This window comes from Crocuta crocuta, unplaced genomic scaffold (genome assembly GCF_008692635.1).
Source record: "Crocuta crocuta isolate KB4526 unplaced genomic scaffold, BGI_CrCroc_1.0 scaffold130, whole genome shotgun sequence".
In the NCBI taxonomy this organism is placed as follows: Eukaryota; Metazoa; Chordata; class Mammalia; order Carnivora; family Hyaenidae; genus Crocuta; species Crocuta crocuta.
Window position 1 is genome coordinate 6,904,676 of NW_027527920.1, and position 21,756 is coordinate 6,926,431.

Consider the following 21,756-nt stretch of genomic DNA (forward strand, 5'->3'; position numbering starts at 1 on the left):
CAAGTGGGAAGGGGCAGAGAGAATCTTTCTTTTTTTTTGCAATTTGATTTTTTAAAATAGTTTATTGCCAAGTTGGTTTCCATATAACACCCATGCTCATCCCCACAAGTGCCCTCCTCCATGCTCATCAACCCCCTTCCCCTCCCTCCCACCCCAATCAGCCCTCTGTTTGTTCTCAGCATTCAAGAGTCTCTCATGATTTGCCTCCCTCCCTCTCCCCCACTATTTTTCCCCTTCTTCTCTCCCATGGTCCTCCGTTAAGTTCCTCCTAATCCTCCTATACGTGCAAACATATGGTAGCTGTCCTTCTCGGGGCAGAGAGAATCTTAAGCAGGCTCTATGCCCAACACAGAGCCCATGGAACCAGACTAGGGGCTTGATCTCATGACCATGAGATCATAACCTGAGCCGGAATCAAGAGTCGGATGCTGATCTGACTAAGCCACCCAGGTCCCCCGCCTCCCCCGCCCCGCCCCAACATTCATTTTTGAAAAGGCACAAATCATAAGGTCATCAGTGGGTACGTTTTCACAAAGCAGACACTGTGGGAAACCAGCATCCAGAATAAGAAGTAGAGCATTGCAGGCACCCCCAGGGCCTCTGTCATGCTCCTTGTCAGTCACTGCCACAGCCCAAAGGTAAGTACTATTCTAAATGCCACTCCCAGTTATTCTTATTCTCTTATAACCACATAAATGGATTATTACAGTGTTGAACTAGCATCAACTCATCAGAGAGCAAGGTACCAGAATTCAGAGTCTCCATAACACACCATTTACAATGTTCATAACAATAAAAAAGTTACTATGTTTACAAAGAAGCAGGAAAATGTTCATATAGGAGAAACAGCTGTCAATAGAAGCAGATCTTGGAGGTGATGTTTTATGGTATAGATTGTGGTGATGGTTTCACAGGTGTATATGTGATTTCCAAACTCATCAAGTTGTATACGTTAAAGATGTACAGCTTTCGTGTATTGATCATACCTTAATAGTTTGAAAAAAGAAACAGCTGTCAAGATAATTCAGAGGGTAGAATTAGCAAATAAAACTTTAAAGCTATTATTGTACATACGTTAAGGACCTTAAGGGAAATATGATCATAATGAATTAACAGATGGAAAATCTTGGTAGAGAAATGAAAACTATAGAAACAGAACCAAATAGAAACTCTAGAACTGAAAAGTGTAATACCTGAAATGAAAAGCTTGTTGGCTATAGTAGTCAACTTGAAGAAAAATCAATAGGTATTATCTAATAGAAGAACAGAAAAAAATATATACTTTTAAAAGAATAGATCCTCAGAAACCTATGGGCAATACCATGTTGTAAAATTTGTATTTGATCGAAGTCCTAGAAAGAGAGGAGAGAGAAAGGTAGAGGAAAATACTTAAAGAAATAATGGCCAAAATGTCTCCCAGTTTTCTGGACAACATAAACTTACAGATCGTAGAAGCTTAAGCAGGATCATCCCAAAGAAAACTACACATGGATTCAACATAATCAACCCCCTGGAAGCTAAAGACAAAGAGAAAAACTTGAACGTGGCCAGGAAAGAAAAGAGAAGACCCACTACATATAGGGAATCAATGATCCAAATAATGGCTAACTTATTAGAAACAATGGAACTTTAAGCATTGGGGAAAAACACACAGAAAAACCCTGGCAACCCAAAATTTGACATAAAGGCAATATAAGGTTTTTTGTTTTTTGTTTTTTTTTGACAAAAGGAAACAATGTGTCACCAGCAGGCATGTGTTACATTGCCTTAAGCAGGCAAGAAATGCGTAGGAGAAGTTCTTTCAGACTGACAGAATGTCACGAGATGGAAAGTTAGATGTCTATGATAAATATAAAATACTATGTGTTTTTCTTCTCTTGGTGTCTTTGAAAGACAACTGGATATTTAAGGCAAAAAATTATAACACACGGTGCAGTTTACAATATATGTGAATCACATGGCAACAATAACACAGGAGGGAGGTAGATGAAATTCTATGGTTGTAAGTTCCTTACATTATATGTGAACTGGTACAATATTAACTCTGAGAAAACTCTAATAAGTTAAGGATGCATATTATAATTCCTAGAGCAACCACTAAAAATAACACAAAGAGGTATCGCTTAAAACTCAGTAAAACAGAATATTAAAAAAATGTAAATCATATAACCCTAAGTCAGGCAGACAACGGGACAAAAAAGAGATGGTAAAAATAGAAAACAAGTAGAAAAATAGTTTTTCTACATTAAACCATGTTAATAATTGCATTAAATGAAAATGGACTAAACACTCTAATTAAAAAGCAGAGATTATCAGACTGAATTTTAACCACAAGATAAAACTATATGCTATCAATAAGAAGTGAAAGACAGGTTGAAGTGAAAACATCAACAAAAGGTTGTAAACAGTAAACAAAAATAAACAGTAAACAAAAGAAAGAGGGAGTGTCTATATTAATATCAGACAAAGTAGACTTTTACAAAAAAATTTATTTGTGAGGGAGGGATGGGCAGAAAGAGAGGAAGACACAGAATACGAAGCAGGCTCCAGGCTCTGAGCAGCTCAGAGCTGGGGCTCAGACCCACGAACCATGAGATCATGACCTGAGCTGAAGTCAAACGCTTAACCAACTGAGCCGCCAAGGTGCCCCAGACAGAACAGACCTTAAGACAAGGACTATTATCCAAGAGGAAGAGAAATAAAAAGGTCAACTAACCAAGAAAATATAAAAATCATACACATGTATGTCTCTAACAACATTAACACAAAATACATAAAACAAAAACCATCAGAACTAAAGGAAGTAGTAGGTAAACCTTCAATCAGAGGTGAAGATTTAAAAATTCCCCCTCGGTAATTTGTAGAACAAAGAGATTTTTAAAAACCAGTAAGGATACAGAAGATCTGAGTACTAGATCAAGGTCATCCACCTTGACGTAATCGATATTTATAGAACACTGCAACTAACAACTGTAGGATACACGTTCTTCTCAAATGTACATGGAACATTCACCAAAATGAATTATATCCTGGACCATAAAATAAGTCTCAAACAACATCAAAAGATTTAAATCTTACAGAGTATGTTCTCTGACCCCAATGGAATTAAATCAGAATTCAACAAGAATGAGAGAACTAAGACAACACCCTTCTATGTAAGGGCGGCTCTACATGAGCCAAAGAAATAATCACTAGGGGAATTTTGAACTAAATGGTAATAAAAATGCAACATATTAAAAATCATGGAATGCAGCTAGAACGTTGCTGAGAGGAAAATTTATCTTTCTAAATGCTTAAATTTAGAAAGGAAGAAAGGCTAAAATTCAATCAGCTAAGATTCTACCTTAAAGAGCTTTAATATTTAAAAAAAAGAGTAAAAACTGCTCAAAATAAGCCGGAGTAAGAGAATAAAAAGGATAAGAGGAGAAATCAATGAAATAGAAAACAAATAATAGAGAAACACAGCCCAGAGTGCTTCTTAGAAAAGAGTAATAAAATTGGAAAATCCCAGCAAGAGTGATGGAGAAAAAGAGAAAGCAGAAATTACCAATGTTGAAAGTAAAAGGGAAAGGGAAAGAGGTCGAGGAAGGGAGGGAGGAAGTGAAGGGAGGAAGGAGGGAAGCGAGAAAAGGAGGAAGTAAGAGACGAAGGAATAAGAGGAGGAAGGAAGGGTGGAAGGGAGGAGGAAGAAAAGGCATACAGAGGGTTGCAGTTCTCAGAACCGGAAGGTGTCCTAGGATGAGGCAAACATAGTTAGTAGCAGCAGTGACCATGGGGTTGTGAACAGACTCGAAGGGTGAGGTGAGCGGAGAGGACCATGGAGGAGACTCTAGAGGTTACTTTGGACACACGGAAGTCTGAGGTGTGAGCATCTGCACACCTCACAGGCCCCACACAGCACACCGCATAGAATAACAAGTGGAGTTTGTTCTGCTGTCCCAAAGCCTCCAAGAAAATTCTAGATTCCAATAAAATGAGACTAAGAAAGGAGAATATGTAGTGTCATCTAAGGGTTTTTTTTTTTTTTTCCATTGAAAATACTTAAAATCCAGCACCTAAGCAAAACTTCCCGAAGTGCATTCCTCTGGATGTAGTTCTAGGAGCTATTCTGCAGAGAAGGGCCTGAGGAAGTTTTGGCAACACTGCTAACCGCACTGGCCGCCCTCCTCCCAGAGATTCATGATGCACACCAGCGAGTCAGTGGCCCCAGGTGGCCTGAGTGTGTGAAGGTCAGTCTGACTCTTTTCAAACCTCACATTCCTCATTTTGATGGGAGCACAAAACTCTTCCTTTTGTGGAACATGTGTTCTCATTCCAAGGAACCAGTATTCTTTGGAATACGTTTTGGAAAAAATGGATCAAGGGATTAATACATAGCTAAGAACTGTCATCGCTGTGATTTGTTAATATTAGGCCATACTGCAAAATTTAAAGATTAGGGAGACTTGGTTTTTCATAGAACGTTTCTTCAGAGGAGCCTGAAACACACTGGGCTCAAGGATTTTCTGATGGATTCAGACTGACTAATTACTAATTCAGAAGTCTACTTACTTCTTGTGGTTCTTTTTTCTCTATACATTTAACAGCGTTTCTTTGTAGCATTCCTGTGGAAATTTTAAAATTCTGGAAAAGCAGGGCAGACCTGAGCTTCTGACTTGATTTCGGCTCAGGTCATGATCCCAGTGCGGTGGGATCAAGCCCCGCACCGGGCGGAGCATGGAGCCTGCATGGGATTCTCTCTCTTGCTCTCTCAAAAAAAAAAAAATTCCGGAAAACGATTACAAGAGAACGTGGGATTTCATCTTCACGTCTGTTAGCTCTCACACAAGAAGAAAGAATGGCTTGAGTTGCTTAGCTCTGTGATTTTGGCATATTGGTGTACAGTATACCACACCACTGCCCCAACATTCTCACTAGATGTGAACAGAAAGCAGCTGGAGGACCTCTGTGTTCTATGCAATCTTTCTGATGTCAACTTAGGGCTGCATATCACAAACTGATACTTAGATAGAATAGATCGCCTCAACCTTTACTTAGGGCCCATGAGAGGAAGAGAGTTTAAATGGCAGTCCTTTGAATTAAGACCCAAGAAAGACTTTGTGAACAGGTTTATCATTTATTATAATGATTTTTGCTATTACAGTGTATTCCCTTATTATAGAACAGTATGCGGCTCCCTAGGCATTAGTGCTTAAATACCGGCAAGGGTCACAAGTGAGAGGAAGTTTGGTCCTCATTTACCTCATACCAGCAGTTGGTTTGGCACGCAGCTTCAGAACTGCTGGGGCTCTTTTTATTTAATTTGGCATCCCTTCCTGAGCAGTATTGAGATTTTTAGTTCAACGACTCCACTGGGCTTTGCCATAATTTCTATGCTGTATCCGTAAGCTCTGCAGAAGAGATGCCTAAGCAAACCTGAAAGCAGGCTAGGAGCACTTCCAGTTCAGGTATTTTTGCTTAAGTCAGTGACGGAATTAACCCCAGATATAATTAAGCCCGTTTAAAAAAATACAACTTTATTCATTAATTCATTAGTAGGAAAGCTGACTTGTAAGGAGGAGGAGGAGGAGGAGTCGTAGTAGTAGTAGTAGTCGTAGTAGTGTGTGTAAGACTTTGTCCTTTGCACACAATTTCTCTTGGAATAACTTTTCTAAACTCTGAATCACAATGTCAAAAGAAAATACAGGCCCAAATTCTGACTGAGCCACATATTAATTACATGGCTTGGCCATATATCTTAACCTCTATGCCCTGAGTTTCTTATCTGTCAAACAGGAATAATGATCTCTCTGACACGCCCTGAGTATTATAGGTGGTGACACATAAAAGTCACTGGGACAGCGTCAGGCACATAACAGGTACTCCACGGATGCTTGGTGAAATGCATAATCGCAAAAGGAAAACCATCAATACCTCCTGTGAATTTCGTCTCCACCGTCAGAAGAGAAACCAGTTTCATCTGGTCTGCTTTTCTGTTTTATGGGTCGCGCTGGTCAGAAAAGGGAAAGGAAGGGAAACAAAGGGAATCGATTTTGCTCAGAAGCAGAATCCTGGGCTGTCTGAACTAGAAGAAATCTTAGGGACGGTGTGATCCAATGCCCTAAATTTACAAATGAACAAACTAAGGCCCAAGGAATGTAAGTGGTTGCCCCCAAATGACATAGAAGTTAGTGACTGATTCAGGATTGAGGCCCAATATGAATGTGGACTTTTCATATAATGGGGATTGTTAATATTATGTGAGGTTATGGTGTTTAAAAAAAAAAAAAAGTCTTCCTTTGGCTAACTTGAAAAATAGTTCTCTTTTTATAGTTTTCTTATTTTTTTCTTTTTTAACATTTTACTTCAACTCATCAGGAGTTTTCTTTGTTTAGGATGTACAGTTAGGAGTTAACTGAATGCTCTCATCTCAGTGATTCGGCCCCACACATATAACTGTCCCTCCCTTCCCCCCTGACTTACACCTTTCCTACATTCAAACATATTTTTTACAATAAGGTCAATATCCATGCTCATTTTTTATTCCATCAATCTATTAATTTTTCTACACATAGGATGCTATTATAATTATGTTAATGTTATCATATGTTTTAGAAGTTGTATGAAAAATTTACCTTCATTATCTTCTTTAGGAAAAAAAAATCCTGAAGCTTTTGCTCATTTATTTTTCAAGATGATGAACACTGGCAAGTTGAAAAGTATTAATATTCCACACAAACCAAATAAAACCCATAAGTATTTGTATTGAAATTATACTAGATATAGATATTAATTTGGAAACAACTGGAAGTTCTTATTATAATTATTTTTCCTTTTCAGGAATATGATATATCTTTTTATTTATTCAACTGTTCTTTGATGCGGCTCAATGAATTTGAGATATAACGTGTAAAACTTTAAAAAGCACACAATGATGATCTAGGGAAGGGAAAATAAAATTCTACCTGAAGAGATCTGGGAAGATATTTTTATGTCCAAAAAAGAGGAGCATTGCAAATGTAGCCAAATGAGGTACATGGTATTTTGTTCTTTACTTTAACTTGACATGGCCTAAGTCAATTACATAGGTCCTTACCAAGTCATTATTCAAAGTAATTGACCACATACACACCAACCAACAGCAAATTCCTATTGGATTCTTACCAGATCCAGCACCATGTTTGATGTTGGATATAGGTTCCCGTCCTCAAAGGAGGTTACAATCTAACTGAAGTAAGTTTCCATCTTAAAAGCATCAGCTCTAGAGAGTAGATCTTAACTCTTCTCACAACGCATAAGCCCACACAAAGGGCAATTACGTGAGGTGACAGAGGTGGTAATCATTTCACAGTATAGTCTATATGTGTACCAAATCATCACATTGGACACCATAGACTTACACAATATTATTTGTCAATTATATCTCAATAAACCGGGTGGTGTGGGGAGGGGGGGAACTAGCTCCCCTTTTCTGACCCTTGGGTTAATATAGCCTCTTACTAAGCCACTGACTTAGCCAATTACTAAGATCAAGTAACTGATCTTTTACTTCTATTCCCAGACCAAGGTGGAGAAATTCCTCCAGCAAATTCTTTGGTTAACAGGGGAGCCATTTTTGGGTGCCTCCTAGATTTGCTCTTCAGCTGCAGGTCAAAGTCATCATCCTCAAAGCCACCTTCGAGGAACATAGAATAAGGATTAAGAATACCAACCTGGAAGTCAGACCGGCCGAGTTTGAATTATGGCCCTTTGACTTGTAGCTGTGTGACTTTGGGCAAGTTATTTAACCAAATTTTGCATCGGTTTCCCCAAATATAAAATTAAAGTGGTAAAATAGTACTCAACTCATAGGGTTACTTTGAAGATTACACACATGCCCAGCATGGAGAAGCACCCAGAAATTCTGGCTCTTACTTAAAATGCAGTTTCCTGGGCGGGTAATACATTTCAGCTTAAAATGAAGCCTGGAGCAAAAGCACAGCTAGGTGTCCTGAGAGAGTTAAAGATTAGAAAATGGAGTTGGTGGGGGAATTCTCTTTCCTTCTATGGAATTTTACATCCTACACTTGAAACTATGGGCAAACGAAATAATAAACACGAGTTTGTGGGGAAATGGTGCTATCTTCCACTGGGATTTCAATGTTTAGATTAAATGATAACTCTATAACCGAGAGGGTTACAGTTTTGGAAATTCTTGGCTGAAAGAGTCAATCCTTTTTCCCCCTAAATTATGGTTATATTAAACGAATCCAATATTGGGTATCCAGTACATCTTTAAATGGGTCGAGAAGATGTTGGGATGATATTTTCCTGGTGGTCAGCTACCTCTACCTGGTGGTCAGTGTCTGCGTTCACTTTATGTCTCCTGGTAATTCCCTACAAGGCTCAACCCCTTTGCCATTAGAAATGGAAAACTGTATTTTGAAACCCAGAAGAGAATTTTCTTAGGAACATATTAAGCAAAGTGGGGTAAGGTCCCCAGGCAAGCTCATGGGAGATATTAGTGCAACTGAGCTTAACCACAGGCCGTGTCTGAGCACCTCACCAGCCAGGCGTGGGGAAAGGGGGGATTCCTTTGCTCTAAGTGACCCTTGTGGCTTGAGAACCATGGGGAGATAGGGAAGCAGGGTCTCTCACTGAGAAGTCCCTCAGGATACTTTGCATTATAGACTAGTTCCTTCCCACCTCTCTTCTTGTCTTTCTCTCTCTCCTCCGGACGCGTACTGTTTCTTCCGGCCAGGGTTTCTCTCCTGCTCTGGGTTCTACAGTTACTTAGACAGGAAGAAAGAGCAACGACAGGGAGATGTGTCCCCTGACTTCTCTCCCCAGTTCTGAGTGTTAAGCTAAAAAGTATGAGTACATGATCAATGTGGTCAGCTCCATGCGTAAGTTGCTTTAAAAGACCCAGACCCCCGATAGGAATGTAGTATAACTAGTGTCACGGGAGAAGCTAGATACCAACTGAAGGCTACTGGCTTGTTACAGTAGGAAATTAGTAAAAGGGAAGGCAGGGGTCAAGAACAGAGGCTCTCATAACAGATAGGCCTGGGTTTGAATCCGGGCTGAACCACTTACTAACTGCATGATTGGAGCAAGTAACTTAATTTCTCTGAGCCTCAGTTTCTTTATCAGTAAGATGGGAGAAATAGCACTCTCTCTGCTGGGATCCACGTGGGCATGGATGTGAGAAGCTCAGTGCGGTACAGCGGGCTTCACATAGTCCACTCCAAGCAGAAAGCAGCTATCCATTATGAAAAGTTAAATCAGAGAGTCCGAATTTCTCAGCATCCATAAAGCACTCCACAGGGACTGATTCATATTCCTTTGGCAGGAGTAGCTTTACAGATGGATGCATCAGACTATAAATGTGTGATGCCGCTCACCATGATGATCATCCAACTAATTACCCTCAGTCAGTTCCTCTGTCTACTAGGCAGCCTTCTCACTGCGCCTTCCGTTATAGCTTTCTAAGAAGGATACAATGTCCTCACCAGATCAGGCTGACCTGAACACCCAGGCTCGTCTGACCATTATAGCTCTCCTTAGAATAAATCAAGTGGCACTCCAGCTATATGTCGGTCTCTCATGAGTTCAGCTGTCCCCAAGAGATTGGTCCAACTCTGACAAAACGGAATCTCTAATCCTGTCCAGTTGAGGGCCGGGTCATACCCTGGGTTGCACCAAATTAATAGCCCTCCAGGGCTCTCAAAGCTGCGAATTGCCGACCTGCAACACAGGTGTAGCCAGCCTTGAGGCTAGTTTCTTTGAGCTACACAGGGTTTTTGAAATGATCTGGGTAAGAATGTACACATCCAGGGGTTTCACCAAAAATGCAAACATGCATTTCTAGCTTCTCTCAAAAACCCAGCCACAGGGCTAGGGCTGAGGTGGCTGCCTCCTCCAGAGAGGGCCAGTCTCTGAAGCTCAGCCCTCCAGTAATGAGCACTTAGCTCTACACCCAGTCAGTGCAGTCTATTTTCACAAGCCCGGTCTCAGCGGACTTACTTTTGTGACTCCTGTTCTAAGTAAGAACACTTTGGACATTTTCTTAAGGTTTTTACTTTTTGCAAAAGAGTGAAAAAGGAAGAAGAAAGCCTACCCCATGAACCCTCCTTTTCCTTTCTTTTTTTTTTCTTGTTTAGCATAAGCAGATAAGTTTGGAAACACATGTATTTTAAATTTTTTTAAATGTTTTTTATTTATTTCTGAGAGAGAGAGACAGCGTGAGCAGGGGAGGGTCAGAGAGGGAGGGAGATACAATATCTGAAGCAGGCTCCAGGCTCTGGGCTAGCGATCAGCACAGAGCCCGACGCGGGGCTCGAACCCACAACCGTGAGATCATGACCTGAGCTGAAGTTGGACACTTAACCAATTGAGTCACCCAGGCACCCCACATATGTGTATTTTAGAAAACACTTGGATGAAGATAGTCATCCTGAGCCATTTCTTTACATGAGCAGTTGGGACCACAGAGAGATGGTAAGCGGCTGAAATTGGGGAAGCCTCACACTGTCCTGTGCTGAGGTTGGTAATTGGCAACGAGGAACGGGGNCCCTGTGCTCCAACTGGCTCTCCTGTCTCCACAAATCTCGCCTCATATCCTGCTTTGGACTAACACTGGGGGCAGACGTGAGATGTGGGAATTAGGGATAGGTTAACAGTAGAGTCCTAGGTAGCAGTGGGGAAGTATTCAGCATCTGGACAGAAAGTCCAGCCATCCAGCTAGATTGGCAGCTCTGAGTGGCCCCTCATATGGCAGGGGTAGAGTTGTATGTAAATGGTCAGGGGGAAGGCTGCCTGTGGAATTCTAAATAGGCTATTTCATGAACACGGGATAAGTTCAAGAGACAATGCCAGATAACGCTGTTCAAGAAATCTTTATAGCCCAAAGGAGAGGAAATAAGGTTTAATAACCAATGAGGACATCCAGGGAGAGAGATTGTTCAGGAGAATTCTAAAGCTGCCATTCGGGTAGAGCATCTGGAGGAGTAATCTAATTTCAGGAACTGTCTGCCTTCAGCCCTTCTTTTTACGATCTCGGCTGAGATCACACAATTAGATTTCATTAGCCCACTCAAGGCCAACCATCAATTGGTCTTACCCATCCAACCACATCTTTTGTTTTTTTTCCCTTTATAAAAATTCAAGATGATTAGGCAAAGCTTCAGGCCACCCTCTATTATTCATTCTTTCCCACCTCTGCCTTTGCTCCAAGGCTTCTTCCAGTGCTTCAGATGCTTGCCCCTCTTCTCTCAGCCACGCCCACCAGCTCCTCCCCAGGCCTGTTTTGATGCAGGCCTCCCCCCAGTGGTTACACCCATCACTACGAATCTCCCCCGAGAGATTTGCAATTTTCCAAGGCGTCAATGTAGCATTCATTAATCTGGGAGACACAGAATCAGTACTGTGGCCCCAATGATGACTCAAAAGAGTCAATTTGGGGTTGCCTGGGTGTCTTGGTCATTTGAGTGCCTGACTTCAGCTCAGGTCATGATCTCAACAGTTTGTGGGTTCAAGCCCCGCATCTGTCTCTATGCTGACAGGTTGGAGCCTGGAGCCTGCTTCAGATTCTGTGTCTTCCTCTCTCTCTGCTCCTCCCCTGCTCATGCTCTGTCATTCTCTCTCTCTCAAGAATAAATAAAACATTAAAAAAAAATTTTTTTTTTTAAAGTCAATTAGTCTTGTCAGGATACAGATGGGGAATCTCAGTCCTTAGAGACTAAGTGGTATTCCCTTGATAGCATGGTACGTATAGCAGAGGCATGGGCCCAATTAGTACCCATGTCTTCTGAGTCTCCTCTTGGTATATGGTTCTTTCCACTGAAGAGCTCATGGCTGCTTCCAGACCTCACAGTTGCCAACCATAAGCAGATTTATTCAGGCTATCATTGCGGATAGGGATGGAAATCAAAAGACTATCCAAATTGGGTATTTTGGTGGCATATTGTCCCAACTTTACGGCCTAATGAGAAGGATTTCCTCCAAATATCTTCTGGGCTTCCATTACACACTCTGCTTCAGAGGCGATGCTTCTAAAGAAAGTATAGGGTGAATTACTCCAGTCTATGGGTACTTACTTCTGTTCTACCAACGAGGTTTTAAAAGGCTCAGAATGTATACTTGAATTCAAGTACAGTTTAAGGTACAATGGGTTAGAATATTGGAGAACACAGCAATTGTATTTATTCATCGCAAGTACCTCTCGGTGGATAATTAACCTGGGCCATGATAAAAACAATTCTATTAGGCCCATTTCTCTTGTGGCTAATGCTACTGTGCCACTTGCTATAGTATTTTTCCTTTGCTTCATTCTAAACAGAATGCTTACTATAATAATGCAAGTATTACTTGCAGAGCGGTTCCATTTTCCTGCTTGCAATGGAAAAGCCACAGTAGTTAGATGAGAGCAGGAAGTTCTATATTTTCACTCATGAGGATGCAATTCTTATGAAAACCTGCAGATCTATTCACTTTTTGTTAGGTTTCTTGTACCATTAACTAAGAGAAGTGGGCCTTTTATCCATAAAGAATTCAGAGTTTTTAGGATGCTTCTCTGTTTGGATACATACTTTGCCCCACACTGGATATTTTATAAAAGAAAAGGAAATTTATCACAGGAAGTTCTAATTTGGGGGGGGTCATGGACCCTTTTGGTCCTACAGACCTTACGCAGAATAACGTTTAAAAAATTTTTTTAATATTTATTTTTGAGAGACAGACAGAGTGGGAGCAGGGGAGGGGCAGAGAGAGAAGGAGACACAGAGCCCAAGGCAGGCTCCAGGCTCCGAGCCATCAGCACAGAGCCTGACACAGGGTCCGAGCCCACGAACTGTGAGATCATGACCTGAGCCGAAGTCGGACGCTTAACTGACTGAGCCACCCAGGAGCAGAATAATGTTTTTTAAATGCATAAAATAATATACACTGGAAACCAAGTGTACTGAACTACAGTTCAATCCATGGACCCCTGGTACCTTAAACTTACCAGAGAGCTGACTCAGGGTCTACCATCTGTGTAATGTTTGACTCTTCAAAGTGGAATCATGAGGTCAGAAACCCAGCCTCCTAGTTACCAGAACTCAAGTCCAAAGCCCAAGTCACAAAGTGCAAAGGCAGTGGATCACATCAGGGGGCAAGGTCAGCTGGTTAGCAGGTGGCTGCTGACCTGGGATGATTCCAGGGCAGTTGAGAGACTCTCTTCCTGCATCCCCAAATCCCCCTTCTGCCTGTCCACTCATGCTTGAAATCCCTTAATAGAGTCTCACTCCTTTGGTTTAATTAAATAGAGGATTTACTCTTGTTAAAAAACAAAAACCCCTGGGAGAAGTAATACTCCATGCCAAAGATTTTCACATTTATCTTCAGGAGTAGAACCTATTTTTCAAATGCAACCTTAAATAGAATTCTGATAGGTAAGTACATACAAGTTTTATAAGAGTTTAGTATAATTCTATATGTTGAATTATATATAAACAAGTATATATATGTATTTATATGTAAATCAACACTGGAAACAATGAGGTTTTCATGATGAAGGTAAATTATGAAATCAAGAGTTATAGATAATAACTACCGTCTTACACCCATCTCAGCATACAATTTATTTCTGTATTTTTTCTTGCATGCACAAGATGGAGAAAATTCTGATGCAAATAGATAAGGAATTTCAAAGAGCTAAAAATTTATAATGGTATTTATAACCTCAGGATCTCCCTCGACTAAAATGGTCCAGAAGCTTTAAAGAACAGTAGGAAATTTTTTGTTTCAAAACAGAATCACAACAGTATCTAACGCATGTTCGAATTCCTTGGTAATTAAGGATCAGTTAGTGAGTACTTAATTTAGGGAGATCTGTCCAGTAGATTTCATAAGTAAGTTGAATCCTAACTCCCGTACTGACCTCATAACCTTAGGTGAGTAGCTTAATCTTAGACTCCATTTCCTCATGCGTAAAATGGTTATAAAAATGGCATCTATTTTATATGTAAAAGGGTTAAATATGATAGTGTTCATAAAGCACTGAGCACCGTGTCTGGCACAGTTAATAAGTGCTTTTATTATTGAATAATAATAATATTAATAATAATAATAGAAGTACTTTTCAAACGTGTCATGTAACATTTTAAGATGTTCATCACATCCAATTTAAATTTCTTTCCTGGGGGGTACCTGGGTGGCTCAGTCAGTTAAGCTTGGTTTCAGCTCAGGTCATGATCTTACAGTTCGTGAGTTCTAGCCCTGAATTGGGCACTGTGCTGATAGTGTGGAGCCTGTTTGGGATTCTGTCTCTCCCTCTCTCTCTACCCCTCCTTCTCCTCCACTCACTCTCTCTGTCTCTCTCAAAATAAATAAACTTGAAAAAAATTTTTTTTAATTTCTTTTTGGATATCTCAGCACCCTCTTGTTTTGGATATTGACTTAGTTTCAAAGCAATCTACTTTTGTTTTGTGGGTTGAGTCCAAGTTTTAAGATGATGCTTTACTGCTGACCTTTTATCTACAGCTGTAAGCGAAGTAACATGGCGGCCCCGCACTGCCAGATGAACCAACCAGGTTGAGAACCAACCCAAACCCAAAATGAGCAATGAGGTGATCTATAATGCTGTATAATCACACTGCAACATGTGTTATTGTAATTGTACCATTGACTCTTGTGTTGCCAAACGTGAGCTCCAGAGAACTTTCCTGACTTTTAATGCACAGTAGCACACATGTGTCATGATACCAATACCAGCGGAATGTAAGCAAGGACTAGGTACCTCTTTAAGACCTTGACATGTATTTAGCCTTCACTTATTTATTTGTATGATTACTATAGGAGTGGATATGAGGAGACCTAAATTTCAAAATGTGACCAGTACAAAGATACACCCTAGCTAGGGAAAGGCATCTTTATAAGAAATTCAGACATGCATGTGGATCCACGCCAGTGCGCTCAGAGTTAACCCAACAGCGCTAACTACCCCATTGCTGGTATCTAGTACGTACTAAAATTTGGTATCTAACTTAAGCATGTCTGTGTTGTTCTTTACTGCACTTTAAAATGGTTCAAAGATTTATCAAAAAAAGTAAATAAATATGAATGAATGCTTGCAGCCTCCCCAAAACTCACTGGGGTTCTCTGTAACAGTTTGAAAACGAGAGCATTAAGCTTTATTACTCATTTATACTGAAGTGTGAAAGGAGCCAAACCAGATCCTTTTCTGGAGGCATACGTATGAAGAAGGGGAAGAAAGTATGAGATTTCTACATTTAGTTCTTTTTTCACATAGGCAGGAACCTTGTTAGGCACCTATTATGCGCCAGCAACGTTATATTATCTGTAGTTTCCGGATCACCCTTGCCTAAGGGTGTCCTGACTCTGCGGAAGGGGAAACCCGAGATGTGCATTTGCTGACCTAGGGTTGTATAACTGGAAAATGGCAGATAGGACCCAAACCAATCCACTGGATTCCAAATCCTTCCCACCATACCAGACAGCCCGCAACCCAAGCTCCCCATTTTAGAACCCAGGAAAATGAGAACGAGGAGGTGGAGTGACTGGATCCTGGAAACAGCTAGTTTCCAGGCAAGGCTGTTGCGGGAGTCCAGGAGCAAGTTTTCCTGGTGAAACACCAGTTTTCACCAGGGAAACTCTATCGGACGGCCCAGTGGGAGGCTGCCTTCTGCAACCAGGGTAACCGGGGCCGACAGAATCGCTTCTTCACTTCTAGACTTGGCATCAGTCACTTAGTTTCAACCAGAGACTAGATGAAGGAGGAGACAGACCAGCTCTCTCTTGAGCACCTATTACGTGTAAAGCACTGCTCGGGGCAGTGGAAGATCTGAAGAACAGGCAAGCGGATCAGACCACAAGGGCCCTGCCCTGGTATCAGCGTGGGAAAGAAGCCATCATCATAGGAAATATTAAATAGAATCTTTGGAGGCTGTCTCAGTAATATTTTGGCTCTCTCTCTCAACCCCTCTGGGAATGTAAGTTTTAAATGTCAGTAGAAAACATGGCATAATGCAATATCACAGTTGTCACTGGTCCTAACATTTTAAGAGCACCTACTTGTACGAAGACCTTTGCTAAGTGCTCTGAAATCTCTCATTTAAACCTCAGTATAATCCTAGGGGATACTCTTATTATGGACATTTTACTCATGAAACAATGCAGGCTGTTTCTGGGAGATCCCGCATCCAGCAAGATTCACCCCAGGCAGTCGGACCCAGAATCACTACGCTCAGAGTGCTAGCAAGTGCTTGGAGCTCAGCATGGGGTTGGTCTGGAAATAACAGGCAGGATCTCAGCACAGAAACTCAGGAAACACCCAAGAAACCCTCAAGAAGTTGGAGAACTCAGTACCGCTGGATTTGTTGATAAATGTTATCTGGTGCAAGCATAGCCTCTGACGGTTTCTTCCCACCCCAGAGCCGTCGTGGGCTGTTGTGAGAGCCAGAAAGCAGCCAGTGACAACTCTCGCATCACTTCTTTCAACAATTCCAGTGCTCCAAACCCAGGCGGAACTACAATTCTAAACAGCAGCCACATGCGAAGGCGATACACCACCCCTTCCACCCACGGCCACCACCGCCATATTGGTGGAATACGTTTTAGGAATCAGGAGGCAGGAACATGAGAAGTCATTGTTTTCTTGAGAACTCTAAGCAACCTGAAGAGAAAGCTCACTCTAAACAACAGAGGTGGGGATGCTGTGCGTGCCATCACGGTCCTTGGGTAATGACTGTGTGTCATAAATGGGATATGGCATTTCTGAATGCCTTGAAAGCTAGTTCCTTTTGTTCCACTAATTTAATTTACCAAATGCTCCTGGGAAAAGGATGGGGGACCAAGATGCTGACTCCACATTTCCTGAAAAATCAACATTTTATTTTTAAACCACTCTCAAGGAAATTACATCTGATTGTTGTCGGCTGGCTCCCTCAAACTCTACCTCTGTCAAAATTCTGACCCGGCAGGTGTGAGGAAGAATAGATGCAGAACTTGAGTGAATACTCACATCTGCTTTTGGAAAAAGGGAACAGAAGCAGCACAGAAGGAAGTAAAAGAGATAATTGCTGGCTTGAACTACAATACATTTTACTTGTGGGCAGAGGGCCAGCTTACAGCAGGCTGAATATGCAGGCCCATCTTATTGGAATTCAGCGGTGGGCCTCCATTCTTGTCCGGAGACAGCTGTAAACCAGCAGCCCATAGCATCACAATCAGGCACCGAGTTTTGTCAAGGAATGCTGATATGTACAGAAGCAGCTTTGTCTGCTCCAACTGCACCCCTGCCTAGTGAAATGACAGTCAATCTCTGATTCCAGATGACAAGAACTGGATAAAAACTTAAAACAAATGGCGACCTTTCAAAAGATTAATTTGTTTACCAACAAAATGTTCCCTCTTTGTCATCTGAGATGGGGGTGACCTTCACTTTCCCGTATCTAGGCTGAAAGGATGCTGACTATAGTCATCTGTTAACTCCATCTCAGCAATTATTCCCTTTTTTATTTTTAGTGACAAGAAGGGTTTATTAATTCACTCTGCTTCTTGTTATGGTTTATAAATGCAACAAGCTCATTCTGAATTACTGCAGTGTAACATCAATTTGTTTAAATCTAATTCTGCTACCATTGCCAAATTATGTTGTGACTGTAATTGTGGCCATATGCATGGGCTTAAAACACAATCATGTTTTGAAATCGGCCTTCTTCCCTCTCCTCCCCCATACCTCTGCTCCCTCCCCCCACTTCCGGTGCTTCTTCTAATCACTTGACATTAACACAATTGCCTCGCTTTCCATTACTTTATCATTTCTGAAATGAATGTACTTTCGCGAGAGAGATTACTATGTAGACCCCAAGTAAAACAGTAAAGAATGAAACTATGATTTGTGAAGTGTGGTTGCTACCCAACTAAGTTAGTGAACAGCACTGCATAACGGATGACTCATAAAATCGGGAAATCATAATAGTATTAAATTCAACCTCATGAATAAATAAAAGATTCTAAGTTTACATTGCATTATATATTTATTTATTTGGAAAGTGGGACCAAAGAACTGGTATAATTCTACAGCGACTTCCATGTTGCCACCAAGAAAAATGTTTTTATGCTTCTTTTCTAGGTCATAACAGTTATCATCAGAGTTATTTGTGCAGCAATACAAAGCAATGTTTTGTTTGGCTATTTTGTTATGCATTCATAATCGTTCTTTTAAAATTCATGCTAACAGAGACATGTTGCAAGCCTTGTAAGAAGCCCCTTTTAGTTAAGAGAAATAAATCAAAGTCAAATTTTCTGTAGGCCTCTGAATGTGTTGCCTTAGAAAGTCTAAGTGGGACTACATGTTGGTGAGGAATTATGAAGCCCAGGGATTTCTTCTTGTCTCCCCATACCTGTGAGGCTTCACTCTAAAACGTGTCAGAGGGTTGTTGTTATTGCTTAATCTGGCAGATTTAAGATATGGAAAAAATCATTAGTGAGTTACACTTTCTTTTACTTTTACTTTTACAATTTACTTTTTTGTAAATTGATGTTACGGAGAGTTACAGGATATAAAAATTGGAAGGAAGTTGTGTGGGGTGTGTGTGTGTGTGTGTGTGTCTGTCTGTCTGGGGTATATGTGTTTTCAATGCACTAAAATCTTTGTACCAGCCCCTTATGATCAGGAAGGATATACCTCTCCATAAAATTGAGAAAATATCAGTTTCTAGGAACTGATCATGTAAATCAGCTACATATTCAAATTTGTTCTGTCAAAAATGTCTAAGATTATTTACAGGCTTTTGACAAGCTGTTCAAGTTTCTTAGGAAGTAAGGGAACACATGGCCCTCGGCAGCCAAATCATAATCCCCTTTGTGTTTAGAGTAGTTCTATAAAAGGATTAGCCTTGATGCTGCTTTTCTAATTAAATATACATCACAACACTAGACACATTGCTTCAGTTTGGGTACGTGCTTTCAAACACATTTTTATAAGCGGTAAATCACAACCGTATTTGTTCCCAAATGCTCTACATGACCGTTTAAAACCAATACCCGAATATTTCTTTAACAGGACTTTTGGCACAGCGTTTCTGTTTTGTAAATCCAGACTGAAAATACTGATTTTCAGCTGGCACCACTGTATATACATACATCAACATTAACTGATAGGATCAACTCTTTTGATTGAAAGGCCAGTAGTTGGCATGAGTAAGATGTATACAACGTACACACATTTTAGAGTGTGCTGGTATAGATTTTTATGGAGTCAAGTTTAATGGGGAGGAAAGGATCATCAGTACAATAAATGAGTGTATATGATCTATCTGTCGTGCTAGGCAAAGCGCTTTCCCAAACCCTCTGTGACCAAAGTACTTGGGCACAATCCCCAATGCACTCATCTTATTGGGTATTAGAAAAAAATATATATAACAAATGACTACGGTTCTGCCCCAAATTTTGGATATAGTTCTGAATTCCTGTTTATGTCTGAATCTGCACTCTCATTCATGAAAGTAAAGCACAATCCTCTCTAAATCTAGAGGTATGCGTTTTTAAACTTCGAGATCAGAAAAAGTTTGCTTGAAATGCGGCGGTTGCCTTGGGCTACGAAGCCTCAGCACTCCACCAGCTAAGCCAATATTATTAATTCTAGATGGAAAGGAAAAACCAACAACAACAAAAGAGAAATCTGCCTCTGTCTGTGCAGCCAGAGAAATAATATTTTTATTTCAAGGGCTCTGGGCTCATGGGAGGCAGATAAAAACCTTTTCACATTATTCACAGTGACATTTTAAATAAAGTTTCAACAGGAATAAAAATATCGAACTTTCCGGTTATTTCTTAGGCTATACCAGTATTTCTATGATAAAGTGCTCTCAAGCCAAACCTGATGAAACAACATAAGGCACATATAAAGAAACTAAAAATACAGTTCAGGGTTACATGAATGAAGCAGGCAGATGAAAATGTCTGCGTAGGAAATTTAGAAGATTAATTTAAGAGACTCCTCTGGTTGGAAATGGTTTTACAATTGAATTCTGAAATTAATCTTGGTTTCAGTGTTGATTTCACCAAAGCACGCATTTAAGAGCTTTGGAGGTTAAAAGTGTACTTAAAAATTTATAGATGTCATCTCAGTAATTGTTTTTCAGGATTAGAAATAATCTCAAATCAAAAGATTTCTCAATGAAAATGAAGCATTACTTTGAAATCTGTTAAGAAAACCCCAAAAAAGTACAGTCCTTGCTTTGGGACACTTAGCAGCTGGTCAATGGCAAATAGAGGCACAGACTCTGGGGTCACTTAATGGCAATCTGTATTTGATTATTCCTCCCTCTCATCATTTTGCTGACATAAAGAATTAACCCATTTTTGCTTCAGATTTAGAATAACATTCTTAAATTTTGTGTACTGTATGATCATATGCCACACGGAAGCTGATGATACACTGCTGTTTGCTTTTGCTTTTTCTAGCCGCGAGCCTGCTATCAAAGAAATAAAATATTTAGAATTCCTCTATTCGTTTTGGTTGTTGTTTACATTACTTCATCCTTGTTAAAATTATGATGCCAGATTATTTAGGAACAGCAAGTAGAACAGACAAATTTGAATGAGCTACACAGAGAGCTTCTAAAAGTAGGCTTACATATTTTTCATCATTTGTAATTAGATACCAAATGAAAGCCACTCCACTTCATTTCCCCCAAATTTGAAGGACAAAAGGATCTAAATCTACATTGTTATCTTACAAAATATATAACTTCTGATTCTTAAAAAAAATTAAGAGCTCATGAAAACAACTCGTTACTTACACATGCTCTTCTCTGATTAACAAATGGCAAACTGATTCCATAGGCCGCATTTACAGCACCTCTGTGGTGGATGTTTTCAGGATTGTGCATGATTTTTACATTCAACCCTATCTTTCGCTGGAACAAAGAAACAATGAAACTTTCATGCTGAATGAACAAAAATGGTTACTAACATTTTATATTCTCAAAGGGATATGAAGTTCTTTGGAAAGAATTATTTTAATGTAATTCTTACTGCAAAAAATATGTATATATATATGTAACATATATACATATATATTTGGGTTTCTTATTTAGGCTGCTAATTGGTTTCTTTTATTCACAGGAGAGGAACTTTCTGCAGATTTTCCTCCACGTATCCTCTCTCTCCTATAGTGATGTGACACCGTTCATTTCCTCAAAAATAATACTAGAAGCCAATCAAGGTGGACAAAGGACCAGGATACGTGCTCTCCATTTATTTTTAGCTTTCCAGGTCAAGGATTTTTGCCAATGAAATCTATACTCCAAATACACAGGTAGAGGGCTCCCTTGGTCTGTTAATGTGGCCACTTTCCTCAAGGGACATTTACAGGTAAATCTCAGTGTGGACTTGGTGACTTTACCGCAACAGATTTAGTTACTCCTTCACAGAGATTTTGCTATCTATAGGATACACGTGTGCTCTCATTAGAAAAAAAAGCATTCCGTTTGAACCACGTGTTCCTCATTTTAAACAATTCAAATTAGTTACTGCTGCGATGCCTAGCTATAAACCACCAGAGAAGACGGCGTCGTGGTGGTGGGAAAGGGCACGGGGTAGGTGTGCAGAGACCTAAGTTCCAATCTTGCTCCTCTTGCCTTGGACTGCCTGCATGTAACCTTGGGTAAGTCACTTTTCTTCTTTGAAAGCCCGGGGGGTTTTTTTGGTTTTTTGTTTTTTAGTTGCAAAATGCAGCAGTTAGACTTGAGGGTGTCTTGAAGAACTATTCACTTCACCTTCTCCCTC

The 21,756-nt window shown here is 40.3% G+C and overlaps 1 protein-coding gene across 10 annotated transcripts in view; it reads right to left on the minus strand.

The window, feature by feature from the left end:
• Positions 1–21,756, minus strand: part of IQCH (IQ motif containing H) — a 210,240-nt gene that overhangs the window by 154,561 nt on the left and 33,923 nt on the right. For 7 of the 10 annotated variants that reach the window (XM_077746671.1, XM_077746665.1, XM_077746657.1 and 4 more), the window contains exon 5: positions 20,769–20,885. In XM_077746671.1, the coding sequence (XP_077602797.1) occupies positions 20,769–20,885 (117 nt within the window). Of the gene's footprint in view, positions 1–11,974; positions 12,012–20,189; positions 20,442–20,768; positions 20,886–21,756 lie in introns of those variants that run through there. The other 3 variants (XM_077746715.1, XM_077746721.1, XM_077746710.1) reach the window with 3 other exon arrangements.